General features: G+C 42.1%; 1 protein-coding gene across 7 annotated transcripts in view; it reads right to left on the bottom strand.

Annotated features, from left to right (window-relative positions):
• Window positions 1-18,795, bottom strand: part of LOC307020464 (ephrin type-A receptor 3-like) — a 93,856-nt gene that overhangs the window by 48,233 nt on the left and 26,828 nt on the right. For all 7 annotated transcript variants that reach the window (XM_079651827.1, XM_079651826.1, XM_079651825.1 and 4 more), the window contains 2 exons: window positions 18,130-18,237; window positions 16,368-16,719 (listed from right to left, as the gene is read on the bottom strand). In XM_079651827.1, coding sequence (XP_079507953.1) covers window positions 16,368-16,719; window positions 18,130-18,237 — 460 coding nt within the window. The remainder of the gene's footprint in view (window positions 1-16,367; window positions 16,720-18,129; window positions 18,238-18,795) is intronic.

Consider the following 18,795-nt stretch of genomic DNA (forward strand, 5'->3'; position numbering starts at 1 on the left):
ATAGCTCGCAATGAGGTCTGTGGAAAACGAACCTGTTTTGTTCAACCGGATAATCTCCACATGTCTACCCTACTTTTATAATTTACGAATCATAAATCTAATCGCCAGAAGCCAGGGGCGGCGGGTACTGTAGGCTAGGGAAGGCTAAGCCTTCCCAAATATTTGTGTCACTGCATCCTGGTAAAATAAAAATATAATGTTTGTGTCTTTGACATTAGCGCTGCTATGCAGCCACCTGTGCCCTGTACTACGAAGCTAGTTCAACAGACCCTGGATATGTTTGACAGTGTTTCCCCTAGGTTTACTGCCTTGGCAGGGTGCTGCTCGGGTAGCCTACCCCGAAAAAAATTGTTTATCCTCTGGAGCAGAGAGAGGAGCTGTGGATTATTGTTATTGATATCGTACAGTAACAAAGTATTTGTACTTTTATTCAAACTGTATTCCCTTCTTATCATGTAGTCTACACTTCTTCCTTTCATTGATACATTTAAATCACCTGACTACAGCATAACATACCTGCTGCAACCCTGTGCTGCTGCTTCTCTCTGCCTCATCCTCTATTGCTGGAGGCAGCTCCACCTCATCTGATCTCTGATATGAAAGCAATCGTGTTATGATCATATTGAGCTATTGGTTTGAGTCTAACATTAAACAAGCAGTCTGCTTGTCATACATTGCTGACGATACATTTGAAGTGGCAATTTGTTGAGTCACTGCCGCTAAATGCCGGTAGCATCAAGCTAGCAAATCCTGCATTAGCCTCACATCAACAGGCGTAGACAGAACATCCAATTATCCTGAGCTAATTTACTGAATAAACCAACTCACATCTCCTGTCTTTTTTTTCACCCAACTCATTAGACTGTTCTTCTGCTGGCGTTTTATTGTTGTTTTCTGTCAAATTCAATACTGTAGTTAGAAACCGCGGTACCTCACAATCTGTGAGCTATTTTTAGAATGCGCACGCTACGTTCGTTGTCGCGTTCGCATGCGTCCACCTGGGCAGGCTGTGTGTCCTTCTCCCGTGACGATAACGGCTTGCGGTTTAAAAATAATAATAATAAACGAATTTGAAACTGGGGGGGGGAAACAAACTGGCAGACAGCAGAGCTCGGCGCAATAAAGCAGATTTGTCTGACTTTTTTTACACGTTGTTATTCTCCTCCTTTCCTTCGCTCTTGTCTCTGATTGTGAGTGTGTGCATTCGTGTGTGTGTGTGTGCGGAGCCCCGCCCTTCAGAAACAGAGCGGAGGGAGAATGTGAATACACAAAGCAGTGGACACTGAAACATGCACATACATTGGATAATTAACATAGGCGTTTGGTTTATTTAATAAAATGTCGTAGAACAAAACGTGATCCGTCTCTTGAATTTGTGTCAACCACAAACCTTATTTCGAGCTATTTTCCAAAATGCTATGGAAAAATCCCATTGACTCTGAGACAAGGGAACCGGTAGGAGTAAAATGCTAACTCACTTCCGGGTTTTAGGACTCGTCACTGCACCACTCTATTGTATGTTTTTTTTTTTACACAGTTGTCTGACTGCCATATAAAACTACATTTTGACCAGTCTGTTTACTTTAAAATATATCGTTTCCCCATTCATGTTTCTTCTTTGCTAAACTGAGAATCACATCCTGAGCTAGACATGATAATTCAAACTTTTATATCATCCCAGTGAATTACACATTTTGGCATCAGAAGATTTTTTTTTTTAAACCTTCATTTAACCAGGTGGTCCCATTGAGATCATCGACAAGTCTCCCTTTTTCAAGGGTGACCTGTCCATTTACTATGACTGGTTATGTAACCGGCAAGTGCACACAAAGTAACATGTATCTCATAGTTAAGGCTCTTACATCGTAAGTACATTCAAAATGGCAAATCTGGATGTATGCAAAATCCCATCAACTGCACTCTTCTGAAAAAGAAAAACACAGTCCAGTTTGGAACCTTCTTTTCTCCTTCACTTGTATAAATGTCCTTGCAAATATTAATTGCTGCATTCTTGCTTTCTGTCGCACTCGGGTCAGGTCTAACATTGGTTCCCTGCCGGCCGTACCATAGAGGGCACAGAGGAGAAACCTGGGGGGTATATAATGTGTATACATGTGTGTGTTCTTTCGAGAGGGATTCATACTTGGTGGTATGTCTCCCTTGGGCCAGTGTAAAGCTTGCTGGCCCTACGGGAGATGAGCTCCATAATAGTCACCATGGCAACAGGCAGAACCCTTCTAGTACCCGTCGAGTGCCACGGCTCCTGGAGCACACATCAGTGTGTGTGTGTTTGTGTGTGTGTGTGTGTGTGTGTGCGTGCGTGCGTGCGTGCGTGCGTGCGTGCGTGCGTGCTACCGAGGCGGTTGTTGAGGCCACCTACTTAAAAATTGATACATCAAGCGTCTGTGCAGAAGTCTGACGAGATTGAACCTGACGTCCTTTACGGCCACCGGGGTCGCATCTGTATGTGTGTGTTTGATGCTCATGTTTACATTGCTGTGAAACTTGCTTTCGGTTCAGTCGACATTTTTCTGGCAAAACAAAGTGTAAAAAAAAAAAGCCCTATTATGTGAAAAAAATATATAGAGTTATTTGCGAATAAATGATTAGATGCTCAATGCTGTGTTAGCTTGCACACACTGCGAGGACAAAAAGCTGGTGGAAAGTTGGCTAATATCCCTTTAGTGGGACACTGCAGGAGAAAATGACACATGTGACTACATTAACTCAGAATGTGCTTGTGTAGTCAACAATTTTCCTGGTTGATAAGTGGAAGTCATATGTGCACGTGTTGTTTGTTTGGCGTGTTTATAGAGTAAGGAGCAGAGCATGAGTGTGTATGTTTGAATGTGTGTGAGTGGGTGGTAATGAAGGTTTGTCTGAAATAAAGATGTCGACATCAGAGTCCAGCTGCCTGCTGTGAACTAATCCCTAATCAGAGTTCATAACAACCTTCACCACTATAATATTCACCATAAGTACTAATCCTGTGAAACACACACCATTTCTGCCGAAGCCTCTTGTGATGACATTACATCCGCACGCTTGATGTTTCTTTTTTCCCAAAGTAATCATTATATCAACTTATTAAACAATAATTACCTCTTATAATGTGTACTACAAACAACAGGAGGAGCATTAAAGCTTCACAGCACTTTGCCTTCACAGTTCTTTTTTATTTGTTTATAATGGTTATTGGGGTGATCAACAAAAGATAACAGCTCATCTGCACAAGTTGCCTCTTTTTGTTTGTTGTTGGGTTTCTGCTGCTTGCTTTATTGTGCAAATACTTATCCTTTTTGTGAGGCAGTTATTAAATACCTTTTTGTTGTTAAACAGTTATTTCATTGTTTATTTATCCTTTATTTGGCCTGGAGGTCTCATTGAGATGATAGATCCCCTCTTTCAGGGTTGTTTTTATGTCATATTTAAACATCACACCTCTCACTAAAACAAATTACCATTACTGAAAACAATCAACAAAAACACAGAAACAAACAAACATTTAAACATTGATTAGCTTATCATAAGCAGTCTGAACATGAGATCTCTAAGGACAAGTCAGAAACCTTTTTTGTTGTTGTTTTTCTATGGAAATAAGAAATGGCCATGGTTGCTGATAAGTGGCAGTAATTGCTGTCTAGTTTAACCCAATTATCTAGTCATGTCATGACTGATAAACAAGCTCTAAACATAATGAATTACATTGCTACTCACCATGTTGATTTTTAACAGAAGGGGCATTTGCAATTTTGTTTTGCTTGTACTTAGCTTTTGCTCATTGGTACTAACACATCAGCATACTGGGTCTCAATGGAAGGCTAACCCACCTGAACTAACATTATGTATGAACGCTGTATTTTAGACTAAATATTGTTCTGTCTCATCAGATTTTAGGACAGATAGATATTTATTTTTTCCCTATCTGAATTGAAAGGAATAGGCTTTGAAAAGGCATAATAACAGTCATAAAGTCACTCAAATACATTCAAGTCCATAATGACATATACAAATGTATATTTAAAAGTCTTTGATGTTGGTCATGGAAATAAAATCCATTTATGATAGAAAATATCCTTGCAAACTCATCGTTAATGAATCAATTTTGTAAGAACCTGTGCCATGTTTGGACGTATATGGGTAGATGTTTTCGAATTGCTTTAGAAAAAAAAGGTCCCACATAAGAATGTCAGTAACCGTGCTTTTACTTTACCATTACGAGGAGGACTAGTTTACCGTTTCGACAATCCACTTTTGCTTTATATTGTGTAAGCATCTGCGTTGCATTGGATTGCATTGCAAACATGCTTCAACTTATTTGCTGTATGACACAAAGAAAACTATCCATTACTAAACAAGAAGAAAAGTGTGTTGCTAGTGAGTGACAAGCAAGCTTTGCATGAACATCAAGCCACATTCAGTCTTGATTAATTGAGATGATCATATTCGAACTACAGTACAGTATGCCTTTTAAACATATACCTGTGGTGTTTATTTTTATTATTTTATTATCTTTGCTTTGTAATGCCTGTTGTAAAATGCCATTATAAAATGTGTTTTTACTGTATTTATTCCTAAAAAGTATTTTAATTTGTTTTGTAAAGCACTTTGAACTGTCGCGTACAGAAAAGTGCTAAATAAATAAACTTGCATTGCCTTGATCATTTTTAGCAATGGGGCAATTACTTTTGCCTGCAAGCCTTTTGTTATGGAAAGGCAGGATCACATGAGATATGAGCAATTTCCAGACATAAGCCTCCATGATTGACACCTCAGGACAAACCCTTAGTGTTTACAGCATCTTATGATTTCTCTGACCCCCCCCCCACCACCACCACCACCACCACACGTACACACACATTCATGGTCAGACTGGTTTATGATGTCCAGAACATGAAGCACATGAGTACACTCAGGCTTATTTCTGATCTACTCTCTGTCCTCTGGATACCAGCCAATTACTGAGAGCGGCCAAGGGGAACTACGGGATGAAGCTCTCCCTCTTCCTGATTCTGTCCATCACGTCTTCCTCTGTCTCTCTCTGTTTTTCTCTTCGTCCATCCATCTCCCTGTTTGCCCACCTGTCTGTATGTCTCAATTTTTTTGTCTCTGTCCTCTATGTCTTCTTTCTCCCTTCCTGACGATCTCTAGTTTATTCTCTGTGTGTGTGTGTGTGTGTGTGTGTGTGTGTGTGTGTGTGTGTGTGTGTGTGTGTGTGTGTGTGTGTGTGTGTGTGTGTGAGAGTTTGCCTTTGTGTGTGTGTCTAATTTCCCAGTGGGCTGTCTGTCATACGTTGACCCTGACCTTCCCCAGAGCCCCTGCACAAATATTTACTCTCTCGCTGACAGGAACACACACACACAAACTATACAAACACACACACACACACACACACACACACACACACACACACACACACACACACACACACACACACACACACACACACACACACACACACACACACACACACACACACACACACACACACACACACACACACACACACACACACACACACACACACACACACACACACACACACACACACACACACACACACAAACCTACACAGACCCACACCATTCAAACCCCCCCGAAAAAAAGTCTGAGTGAAGGAGAATGCGCTCAATTTCAGTGCAATTAAAGCAAACCCACATCTACACACACACTTCTCCATCGGTAACCTGATCTGATGGCTCACTAATTTTGAGCGGGGGTGATTATCCTGCAGTGTAAAAACAGATTAAATAGATACCAGGTGCATGTGTGTTTCTGTGTGAATGGGGTCATGAGAAAGAGAGAGAGAGAGAGAGAGAGAGAGAGAGAGAGAGAGAGAGAGAGAGAGAGAGAGAGAGTATGACAGGTCTATAGAAGGAGTCTGTTGGGAGTTTGGCTCTCAGTCTGAATAACTTATTCTTCTTTCTGTCTGTTTTGCCATCAAGATAAAAGGCCAGAGGAACACAACAATTCACCTTTTCCTCTTTCATACCAGTAAACAAACAAAAACAAATCACACACAGAGCTTAAGTCTACATACACAGCTTTACACCTTCACCACACCTTCTTAGTCGCCAGGCACATGTAGCTTACACATCTTCCTTCAAATGCGCTTTAACATACTATAAACACACATCGCATATCCCTAGATACACTCACACACACAAACACACCATCATGGCAGTAAACGTGCCCACATAGGCCGGCCCCGTGACCGGCAGAGTGTGTGTAGGAGGAGCTGTGCACCTCCTTTCCTCACCCACGTTATTTTCAGTTCATCACTCTCAATAATTCATCCTCTCAGGCGGAGGAGGAAAGGAAAGCCCCGTGCCTTTTTTCTCTGTCAGTCTCACACACACATGCAGATGGACCTGTCAAGTGGGAGGCCATATTCTAGCTGTCTTTAATATGTGGGTGGGCACTGCTTGACTTTGCTAGCCACAGTCAAAGCAAATTGGTAATAGCAGGAATATCTGCACTTATATGTTTTAATCCGATTCGCAGGAGGAGATCTCATAGACTTCAAAGTCAGTGGTCTATAAAAATAAAAAGCTTTAGATTGATTCCTTGCTGTTTGTATACATTGCTGAGTATACCTATCTGTGAATGAAACTATGTGTGTGGGGCCCTTAGAGCCATCATCCACCACTTACTATAAAGAATAAAGCATTCCATAAATGCACCTCAGGCGACGGTAACCTGTGTTTGAGTATTGAATGGAGAGGATTTAAACATAAAGGAGGTGTGTACACACCTTCTTGACACCATGGCACCCATTCAGCGTCGTGCAGGAAGTCAAGGGTGCCCAAGTCCCCGCTTGGGAAAAGTATCACAGCTTGTCTCTTTTGTGCTCTTCAAAGGACATATCTGCTAGGTTCAGGACCGCAAAGCTTCTCCTTTGACATCAACATATCAACAAAGCAAAGCAATTTGATCTACAGGCAGATGTCGTTTATGAAGCTGGCTTGAAAGATAATTACACTTATAGACTTCACCCTTTCAACATACCGCAGGATGTTAAAGTTGAAGAGAGATGATCCTTTAAGTGTCTGGCATAAATTCCATGATTTATGCTGCTATTTTTATAATAATAAATGTTTAGCTCAATTATTTTTCCTTAATATGAATGAATGAGGTTTCTTAAGTGTGACTTTATGTCTTAAAACTTGGAATTATTTGTAAAATGTGTGTTGTTGTAACTGTCAAAAGTAAGATACTCCACATATAATGGTTTATAATCCACACATCCACAGGTTGAATCTTTTGAATTGTATTCTAGTTTCCAAAAAAGTCTGTTGTCATAAATAATTGAGACGACTGCATTAGGCAAATTGTCACCATTTAAAGTATGCCATTTTAGCTATTTGCATATCCTGTTTGAAATGATTGTACTCGCAAATCATAGCTTACAGGTGTATTTAGATAACTCTAAAAGGTGTCAGTTTAAGCCGGCAGCCACCTGTAACACTAGAGCTGCTGGACTAAACGGAAATATTTAGAAATGAAAATATTCTGTCACCTCTCTCGTCAGGCCCTGTGTAACCGTTCTTTGTTCTGGCCGACACTGGGGCTGAAAAGTCTATTTGAATTTTTCTGAATGGTTCCTCTTGGCTGTAGAACAATAGTGCAGCTGTACTGCATACGAAAGCAGCATCAAATTGGACCTCGACCGCGGCTACATCTGTACGTGTATTCAGCATAGCAATAACGCCTTTGCAACAGCAGCCCAATCAGTGTGACGGGCTGATGGTACATCTGGAAGCTATCCGCAGACTATAAAGAGAGAGAGGGAGGGGATGAGGGGAAGGGGTCAATGGCTGTCTTCCTGTTTCTGTGTTTCCTGTTCAGCAGACCCACTGGCTGCCGGAATGCCTGCTCTGCTTTCTCTCGCACACACATGCACCTTTCTCCAAGCCTTTAGATCTTAAGTGGAGCAGACTCAACACTGATTCAACACCATAGAAATGTGAAAATTATTAACTTTCCCATGAGCGCACACATGTTTACCCCTAGCTGGAACTCAACAGCTTATGGAACACTTCCAATTAATGGCAACCGTACCCAAAGGAGACATGCTCTCTCTCCTCTACAGCCTCCCTCTGTTGGAAATAGTGCTATATAAGGACGTGCGGAGTAGAAACATGCGTTAACAGTTTCTCAGTCCTTGGCCTGCTTTTCCTTCTTTTCTCTAAGGGTTTGCTCACACAGCTCAACCCACTGCACCAGACTCAGCTGAACTGTACGAGGTCCTGTCTCACTAGAACCACCTTGTTGTCCTCTGGTTTTGTTGTGGTTAACACTTCAGCAGCGCAAGCGCGTCTTGGTGCTAAGGTGGCCTTTGGCAACTCAGCTTATGCATGGCAAGTGATCTGCCATGGCAAAAGAGGAGCTGCGCTGGGAGAAAGCGTGTGAATAGACATTATCTGGGTCAGTGCTGTGTGGGTATGTCGACGGGTACTATGGTGTGTAGAGGATATAGCGAGCGCCTAAGCCTTTGTGATTTTGTGTGTCATTTATTCAGGCACAAAAGAGAGGAGATGAGGAAGAGGGAGTGGGAAAAAGGGATGTAGAGACATTTGAGAGAGAGGAGATAAAGGCGTAATGAAGTAAAAGGTGGCTGTCATTAAATAAATGAAAAGTAAAGTCCGACAGACGGTGTATTTGAGCAGAAGCACTCCCACAGCAGGTGCAAGGACAGATGACTGGCCTTTACCGAACCATATATCCATTTGTCCTTTAAGAACATCTGGCTAGCAATACCAGCCTGCTGTCTGACACTTCAACAGCTTAGTGCCCTAATGCCTGCAGCAGCGTACATTGACTGAATACACAGAAAAATCTCTTGACTTGCTGTCTAAATCCTTCTGTTAGCCTCCCACTCCCTTCTTTCCCACACCTATAGCCCTCCAGCTCCCTGAGCTGCCACCAAGAGGAGAGCAAAGACTGAGAAAAGTGTGTGTGTGTGTGTGTGTGTGTGTGTGTGTGTGTGAACATACAGCATGCAGGAGGGAGCGCTTGACCTTCAAAAGTCTGAATGTGATCAACATAAAAATGCTCACTTTACCCACTGCCTCTGACTGTCCACATCACACACACACACACACACACACACACACACACAGACAGACAGACAGACAGACAGACAGACAGACAGACAGACAGACAGACAGACAGACAGACAGACAGACAGACAGACAGACAGACAGACAGACAGACAGACAGACAGACAGACAGACAGACAGACAGACAGACAGACAGACAGACAGACAGACAGACAGACAGACAGACAGACAGACAGACAGACAGACAGACAGACAGACAGACAGACAGACAGACAGACAGACAGACAGACAGACAGACAGACAGACAGACAGACAGACAGACAGACAGACAGACAGACAGACAGACAGACAGACAGACAGACAGACAGACAGACAGACAGACAGACAGACAGACAGACAGACAGACAGACAGACAGACAGACAGACAGACAGACAGACAGACAGACAGACAGACAGACAGACAGACAGACAGACAGACAGACAGACAGACAGACAGACAGACAGACAGACAGACAGACAGACAGACAGACAGACAGACAGACAGACAGACAGACAGACAGACAGACAGACAGACAGACAGACAGACAGACAGACAGACACACACACACACACACACACACACACACACACACACACACACACACACACACACACACACACACACACACACACACACACACACACACACACACACACACACACACACACACACACACACACACACACACACACACACACACACACACACACACACACACACACACACACACACACACACACACACACACACACACACACACACACACACACACACACACACACACACACACACACACACACACAGACCTATGTAAGTGAGCTCAATCTCTTTCACAGGTGCGAAGATTAGCCTTTTCCTACATCTGTTCCCTGTTTAAACCTTTCATTATGACCAGAGGTTGCAATCCTCTTATGAGATATAAACTGTACAAGTCTATTGGGTATGTGTGTGTGTGAGTGGTATAGTCTTTCTTTCATTATATGCATCTGACTGCATATCTTGATGGAGCCTTCACAGCACATGTATCACTTTCACTTATCTGTACAGAAAGTTAAGTTGCCTCGCAGAGAACAAACAAAGGCTTTTACTGTAAGCCCCCCCCCCCACTGCGCTGTGGTCCGACAGAGCCAGGTCTGATCAACTGAGTGGCTGAGCAGCAGGCCTTTGATCGCAGACAGAAAGTGGAATACCACTTCACAGGTTGAGCAATGTTTTCCAAAAATATCAAACTACACATTATTTTTCTTCCCCTGAAAATGACATTTTGTAGTTATCCCGCCCAAAAGTTATGATCTCATCGTTGTGGTCAATGTGGTTTAGAGGGTGTAAGGAGCTAAACCAGTGAGATGTTTTCCCGGCTTTAAGGGTTTATATGGCTCTGCCTAAAAGGAATATTCAACACTGGAGGTATTTTGTGGCTAAAAACTGTTTATTCATCCGCCCAACACTTCTGTGTAGTGCCTCTTGCTGCAAGTTGCCAGATACAGATGGTGAGCTCAGATTTATGTTGTGATCTCTGCACAGGAACAGTGATACTAAATCTGCAAACCTAACTGTGATAACTAGACTTTTTAAAGTTACTGCCCCCGTCCAAGAAATATTCACATAACTCTCCGTAACACTTCAATGTGTTGTTACACAAAATATACAGTACTGTGTTAATAATGAGCTTTAGAGGTTCTGGTAGGCAGAGTGTGCTACCTTTGGACAGAGCTGACTATTTGTTTCTACTGTAGATCATTTAAGCTAGGCTAAGCTAACCAGTTGTTGGCCTCATTGCTACCATATAAACAAAATAACTATTGGCAAGAAAAAGGAATATGCATGTGGTTGCCTTGTTTTCCTAACTTCTAATAGATTTTTAAGACTGCCCAACCCTTTTTTAGCAGGGGATTATTCATATCATCTAATTAACCACAAAAGATACATTCAAAATAGCACACAATATAATTGTTATTAATTGAGTCAAAAGATCAAATTGACACTCTTTGAATAATCTAGCAACATGGAAAAAATACTTTACAACCAACGCAAAATGACACATATTTATCAACTGGTTAAACTATTTCTTGATTGACCTCAATGTTTTATTTCAACTCTCAGAAATAGCTAAATGTATATATGTTTTCAATATTTCAAACCCATTATCTTTGCATCAACAGCCAAATGTTCACACTGAAGTGTAAACGCATTGGATTGTTTCTCAGTGTTTCTTTCCCACTTTGGTTTCAATCCACTTTCAGAAGTGAAAAGAACAGCGGGAGAGCTAAGTGACATAGACTAGAGAGTTCGGTTTGACTTTGATGTGAAGTTCCACTAGTAAAGTACATTTTTGCTTTATGTTGGCAGCATCAGACAGACGAATGAAGGAGAAGGAGACCATTAGACAGATATATCCGACGGACGGACGATGTCACTCCGACCTATATTATTTTCGCCTGCTGAGAAAGAGAGAGAGGAGATGAGAGAGCAAGAAAACTTGTATCGAGGTGACAGGTGTCTGTCCTTCTCCACTCCGTCTCCTCCATCTCTCTGGCATCTGAGGCAGTAATTGGTGCTGTCAGACACACACAGAAGGACAGGACACACACACACACAAACACACACACACACAAATAGTCTAGTCACAGCTGCACACACATACACACTCCTGCCCTTCAGTGTGTACCTCTAGGGCTTAAAGCAGGAGGAGAGGTTTGAGAGGAGATTACACTACCTTCCCCACCAGCTGTGAGACAGAAAGACGGCAGGAGAGGGCGAGGAGTACGAGGTGGAAATGGAGGGGGTTAGAGGAAACAGTGGCAGACAGAAACAGAGAGGGAGAACAGAAACAGAATGCACAAGAGACAGGCACTAAACAGAGAGAAAAGAAAGCAAGAGAGCCAGCGAGGCAGGGGGCTCGGGCTGCACTGACAGAGGCCTCTGCATGGGGTAGAGAGAGAGAACAGAGCTGACGAGCGGGGGGGGCAAATGTATGTGGCAGGGAGGGAGAGAGAGAGAGTTTGAGAAAGAGTGATAGAGAGAGAGGGAGGCAGAGATTATGTAACTCCTGACAAAGCAGATAAGTATGATTTACATGTGATGGAGCAGCAGAGCAATCGGAGCAGCGGTGTGTTTACTGCAGTTCACAGAAATTAAAATACAAATATGTATTGAGGTTGGGATGTTAAACATTACAGCACGGGGCTGGTTAGAGTGTTTCTTTTTACAGACCAAAAACTACCTTCTAATGATCTGACCAACAATGACGGTCTGTGTATCTACAGCCTGATAAAGCTTGATTTGATACTTGGACAAATAATTGTCAATTTACAATTAGTTAACTCCAATTATTTTTTCTAAAATCTGTGTTTTCTGTATCTGTAAATTATAGGCAATCATCCAATTGTTTCTTCGGAAAAAAGTGTCTAACCATTTATATTAACCTGGCTTTGCATGTCTACAGCCATAATGATGATGAGTTCAATGACATTTCGAAGAAATAAATAACGTATCAATTTGCTACTGTGTTTTATAAATCATATTTTTGTTCTTGTTTCCCATCTTATTAGTACCCAATTGCACAACATCCCTTTTTGTCATCAAACAATCCACCAGATTGAATCCAGGGTCTAACATCAAAACACACACACACACATTTAAACACACTTAGCGCCTCACTTTAGGGAATAAGAAGCAAGCATGGGGCAGGAAAATAGAAAAAGAGACAGATGAACCCGTGATCTATAAATGTTTAACGAGTGCAGACAGAGGAGATGAGGGCTGCAAGGAGAAGGAGGAGGGAGACCGAAAGAAAAATGGTGAGGTGAAAAAGGAAGACAGTATCGTAAAGGATGGGTGAGGAGCAAAATGGGAGGTTTGTATTGGGAGAGAGGTGAAGAACAGCCACCATTATAGAAGCAGACACCAGAGCAAGGTTAGAAAATAGCAGGGAGGAAGGGAGGCAGCCAGGGATTGAGGAAAAAAGGCTATAATTGGAGGTGTCTGGTGTTTGTCTAACACAGAGAGGCCAGTAATGATTCCATTAGCGCCTCACACTGAGAGAGAGAGAGAGGGAGACAGGGACAGAGAGAGACAGGGTCAGGGAGAGAGACAGAGAAAGAAGAGGAGAAAGAACAAAACACGGCTAGAACATTCACTTTTATAACAAGAAAAAACAATGAGCATCCGAGCAGCTAAATGGCTGAAAAAGACGAAAACAACAGCAAGAAAAAGGGAATTCCAGGCATCCATTAAAAGGCTTGTTCACCTGCTCAATAATGGTAGTTACGAATGCTCCTCCAGTCCTCTCCACAGCTCTCACCCTTTCCTCTCTTTGTGTGACAGCAGACGAGAGAGGGTGATTTAAATGCATTAGCCGAGTGTGTGTTCCCTATGGAAGACCTACACACTGTGTCAGGGCAGGAACCTTTTGTTTGGAGCTGACGCTGAGCGCTGAGAGGACTCTTTAAAAGCCTGGCCCTCATTCTCTCAGGGACACATTAAAGCGCAACGCACTGGGATGTTGCTCTTCTCTGTGTCCTCCCATGTCTTTGTTAAAAGCAGGCTGATTACAGAAGCAGCTACATTAGGTGGTTAAGTGAAATTGTGACGAGGGAAGGGAAATACATCTGAATAGCACGGATATCATTTTAATAAAAATTGTTTCCAGGGAGTTAATTTAGCATTATCTCACAGGCTGCACACAAATATGAGACATGTTAGAAAATAGGGATGTAACGATACCAAACGATACCAATAACTCACGGTACAATAATATCGCGATAACAAGTCCACGGTACGATATTCATCGCGATATTGAAAAAGAAAGTTGAATTTTTAACATTGTATCTTGCCTTTTTTTTACCATTTTAGTAGGATTGTAGTATTTTAAAGAGTCAAAAATATAATAATCAGACCCTGCAAGAAAATAAATCAAGTTTCACTTTAGTTTTTCAAGTAACTCAACTGAAACTCACTAACTCACTCACTCACATCATCAGACAGGTTATTATTTAGGAATATGAGCATGCCCAGATTTCCAGGTAGAAGCTGGGATGTTTGGTTGTTTCCCTGCTGTGGAAAAAACTCTCTTGCTTGGTACTGATGTTGCTGGGACAGAGAGATATGCTTTGGCCATGGGTGACAGCAGCGGGTAAAACTGTGCATTGTCTCTCCACCACTTCAACAACAATACAGTTTTTGCCAAGAAGGTGAGGCTTATTGACAGGGCGAGATATAAATATACTGTTGGTACTTGTCTATGTCTCTAGGTATGTAAATGTAGCCCTGTAAATACGATGTCCTTTTGTGTTATCAGTTGTTTTATGTTCATGTTGTAACCTACTTGCTGCCATGTTGGACAGGTCTCCCTTGAACCATCTGGTTAAATAAAGGTTTTTTTTTAAAAAAGAATTGTCAATCTCACGACGGTATCGAAACATTTATTTATCGCGATATACGTGGGACAGCAAATTATCTCGCTGTATGAGGAGGTAATTTCATTGCTATGCAAATCCCTTACTAGACCCCACAAAAATGTATTTGTTCTAATACTGAGTAAGTTTTATAGACAACCCTGCGGCGGAGGGATTTCAATTCACCACGAAGAAATGTAAGTCTATTGGAAAATGTGCGTATTTGATTGTTTCCAGAATAATTGCTACAACACAGCATATGCCTTGAAATGGAAAACCTGGCTTTCCATCCTGTGTTGCAGACACCTGTATTGCCGTGCTACACACACACACACACACACACACACACACACACACACACACACACACACACACACACACACACACACACACACACACACACACACACACACACACACACACACACACACACACACACACACACACACACACACACACACACACACACACACACACACACACACACACACACACACACACACACACACACACACACACACACACACACACACACGGCTATAAGTTACGAGGGACACATATATTTCCTGACCCCTGACCTCTGACTAACAAAAGGACCCATTAAATCAACACACATACACGTGCTGTTATTGAGTTAAAGGCAGTTTGTTAATCGTGCTTACCTTGCTCTATTTATTCTCTCCAGGGTGATAAGACTTAGGCAGCAGACTGATGAGGTCATAGAGATCACTGAGGTCAACCGCTGTCCGACTGATTTTAAATAACGTTTCAATACAGGGAATGCAAAATAGATCTACACTGTACAGCATGCAGGTAGTGAAATAAATTGAAAACCTGAGATCACCTGTCACATGACCAACGCTTTGAATGTTTACAAGACAGCGATGCAGCTCAACAGTCTGCGTTTGGTGATTGAGACGCAGCCAGTTCTGCCACAATCTGTGCACATTACCAGACAGGGAGCTGGAGAGTACAGCTTCTGTTCTCTTCACTTGTCTCTAAGGCCCAACTGCCAAGTTTTCTGGGCGTCTTGGCTGCTGCTTCTCCAAAACAAGTGAATTTTCATTATGCACCAATTTCCTAGTATGCAGCGATGAATATCTATGATTCTATTTACTTTTCGGGGAGGAAGCGAGCCCGTGGGGAAAGGTGACAGTGTGAGTCTAATACAGTGTGCACACTCAAATGCATGCACGCACAGTATGTGCACACGCAAGCGCCATATTTGAAGTTTTACGATTCAATAATCTCTTCTTCCTAAGGCATACCTTTTCCTCTCCTACAACACACATCAATAAGCACTTATTTCACACACACTCGTACCCCTCTACCATACTCAGCAGGGAAGATGAGATATTCATTTCTGACAAACAAGCACACAAAAACAATGGAAAGATAGGAGATGCCTCAATGCAGCTGCTACTCTTTTACTCTGCTAGAACTGTCCTTGCAGTGTATACAAGTCACTCGGAGCGATGACACCCACACTGACACACACACATCAGCAACCTAAAAACACAGTCATTTTCACTTCATCCTCAATTTCACAGCAGAATTCATACATTCACACACTGTTCAGCAAAATAAAGATCAGTCACATAAAATATTCTCGTTGTGTACTGTATGGCAGAATTGATATGATTGCTGTGCTTCAATCGCAAGAGCACTTTTGTAAGCTGTTGAAGAATCTCACTCAGCGTCACACTTGACACTCAGTTTTCAAATTAATTCAGAAGGCCAACCTTTACGAGACTTTTGCTCACAAAGATACATGCTATTCCAACTCTCTGAATATATCCTTTTTCTCTCACACAAACAAACACATTTCCACACAAATAAATCCCACAATGCCCCCAGACCCCCACTCACGTTGGCAGACGTCCTTGTTCTCCTCGAAGCCCGGTTTGCACACACACCTCCCGATGGGAACCAGCCAGCCTCCGTCTGCACTGCAGTACATCTTAGGAGCCTCGAACTCCTCAGAGGCGTTCACACACAGACCGTGGACCTCCACCAGTGCCGTGTCTCCGCCAGTGATCGTGTCGGGGAACTGGGCCAAGTTAAGAACAGTGAGAGGACACTTCTTGTAGAAGACCCTGACTGAGACCAGAGCGATACATGCGCCCAGGTCCTGGAAGGCCAGGTAGAAGCCCTTTTTACTCAGGTTGCTGATATCCCGCACCTCCGTGTTTAGCTTCATCACGCGGTCGCCAACGTCCACCTGCAGAAGGAGGACATTTTACATGCGTTAATTTTGATAGCATCATTTAAATGTATTAGAGGATAGTTTTTGGTCTAAAAACTTCTATATCTGTTTGGGTAGATGTTGATGCCTGAAACTCAGTGACAGCATTTTCAAGGAAATAATTACTATCCTCAAAACCACTGGCAAGTGGGATGAGATAACAACATTTTAATATTAGCTACATTTAATTCTACAATGCTCTTTCTTAGAGTTGGTTGCAAATGGTGAATATGTAATTATGAACATGTATTAGAGGATTTGATGGCCATATACAAACAGACTAGGGATGGGTATCGTTATGGTTTTAACGGTACGACTACTTTTATCGATACCACGTATTGATCCGTTCCTTTAACGGTACTCTTATCGGTTCTTTTAAAAAAAAAAATTAAATTAATTAAACAAATTTTAAATAAAGTGAACTTACAGAACTGTAAAAAACAAACAAAAAACAAGTATTTACTGCATAAATACAGCGGTACAGGGCAACACAGGTGGGGCATTCTGGTATGCTGCAAAAGGCCTAACAGTTCTTCTGGAGGAAGATTAAGGTATACATAACATACCTGACGTGGAAACATTACTCGTGGATGGGGCTACAGCGCTACTAGAAAGACAGTCGAAAACGGTGCATTTCTCCGTCTGAATGTGGTGCACTTTTGCTAAATGTATAGACAAATTTCTCGTGTTACCGCCCTTAAATGCTAAACTCTTATTGCACTTTTGGTAACAAGCATTATCCACATTGAGACGGTTAACATTTAACCACACCTTGGAGCACTTAGTTCTCTCTGCCATCTCTGCCGTGTGTGTGTATTGTATGCACGTAGCAGCCGTGTGTGTGTAAACTGCCCTGCCCCCTCACACACAGACGGGGGAGAGAGATATCTCTCGTCTGGATTGGAAAGATCAAAAATACGTCATAGACGCATTTTGTAGTCTTATTGCATATTATAAACGGAGTTGGCGAAACTAAAACTGCAATATAATGTTTATGTAGCAATAATACATATGACATATTTTTTAAATGTCTCCAGTACCGATAAAAAGACCGATAACGTCGGAGCTTCACGGTACCACGGTCTTTAATAATTCAGCCCCGGGGCCCGTTTAATACCGGGGCTCGGTACCCATCCCTAAAACAGACTGACCTTGATGTTCAAATCAGTTTAAAAACACAGTACAAGAGATGGCCAGGAAACAGTGGCACTGGGAAAGACTAATACCTTTGTGTCACTCTGTTTCGCTTTTGAAGAAGTTCTACAAGAAAAACATCAGCATATTTTAGTGGTAGCTACAAGGTCATTTGTTGGTCTTTATTTGTGTGTGTGTGTGAGTGTGTGTGAGTGTGTGTGAGTTAGTGTGTGCGTGTGTGTGCATCCATACCTGTGTAAAACTCTCATCTGCAGCAATAGTATCGATCTTGACATACTGGCTTTCCTTGATGAACCACAGGTTGGCATTGTTGGACTCATAGTAGTACATGTTGAATGTCTGCAAAACAAACCACAATCCCCTTTCAAACTCTAGAAATCCAACTTATCAGACTAAACAGAAAAACACCCAGTAAAACAGGACGGATAAAAGTGAAAAGTCCATCCATTGTGACATTTTAACAAGACTCGCATAGCTCTCCAGCTATTCTTCTGCTTCTCTTCAAGTCTCAGACCATCTGTCTCACAGACCAGTCAGCAACACTGTCTGCAGTTTCATCAAAGTGCAGCTCTGCACTGTCTCATATTATCTCCACTACTCATTCTGAAGATGTAATGAGAGTGAAAAGGGTGCAGAGGGCAGACAAAGTAAAGAGAAATGAATACAGAGGAGCAGGGATATCAGGCTGATATGACTGAGCGGGGGACAGTAAAAAAAGATATATTACAAGTTAAAATATATACGAGGAGCCACAAATGAAGCCTCTGGAGCGTCGTCAGTTTTATTCAGCAGCTTTCTCTCACCATTCTTTTCCCGCCTGTCGCCTATTTATGTATTTATTCATTGGCCATTAAAGTGAATATCATCTATGTGTTTGTGAGAATAGAATGGAAAAGA

This window comes from Notothenia rossii, assembly GCF_949606895.1.
Source record: "Notothenia rossii genome assembly, chromosome: 9".
Lineage (NCBI taxonomy): Eukaryota > Metazoa > Chordata > Actinopteri > Perciformes > Nototheniidae > Notothenia > Notothenia rossii.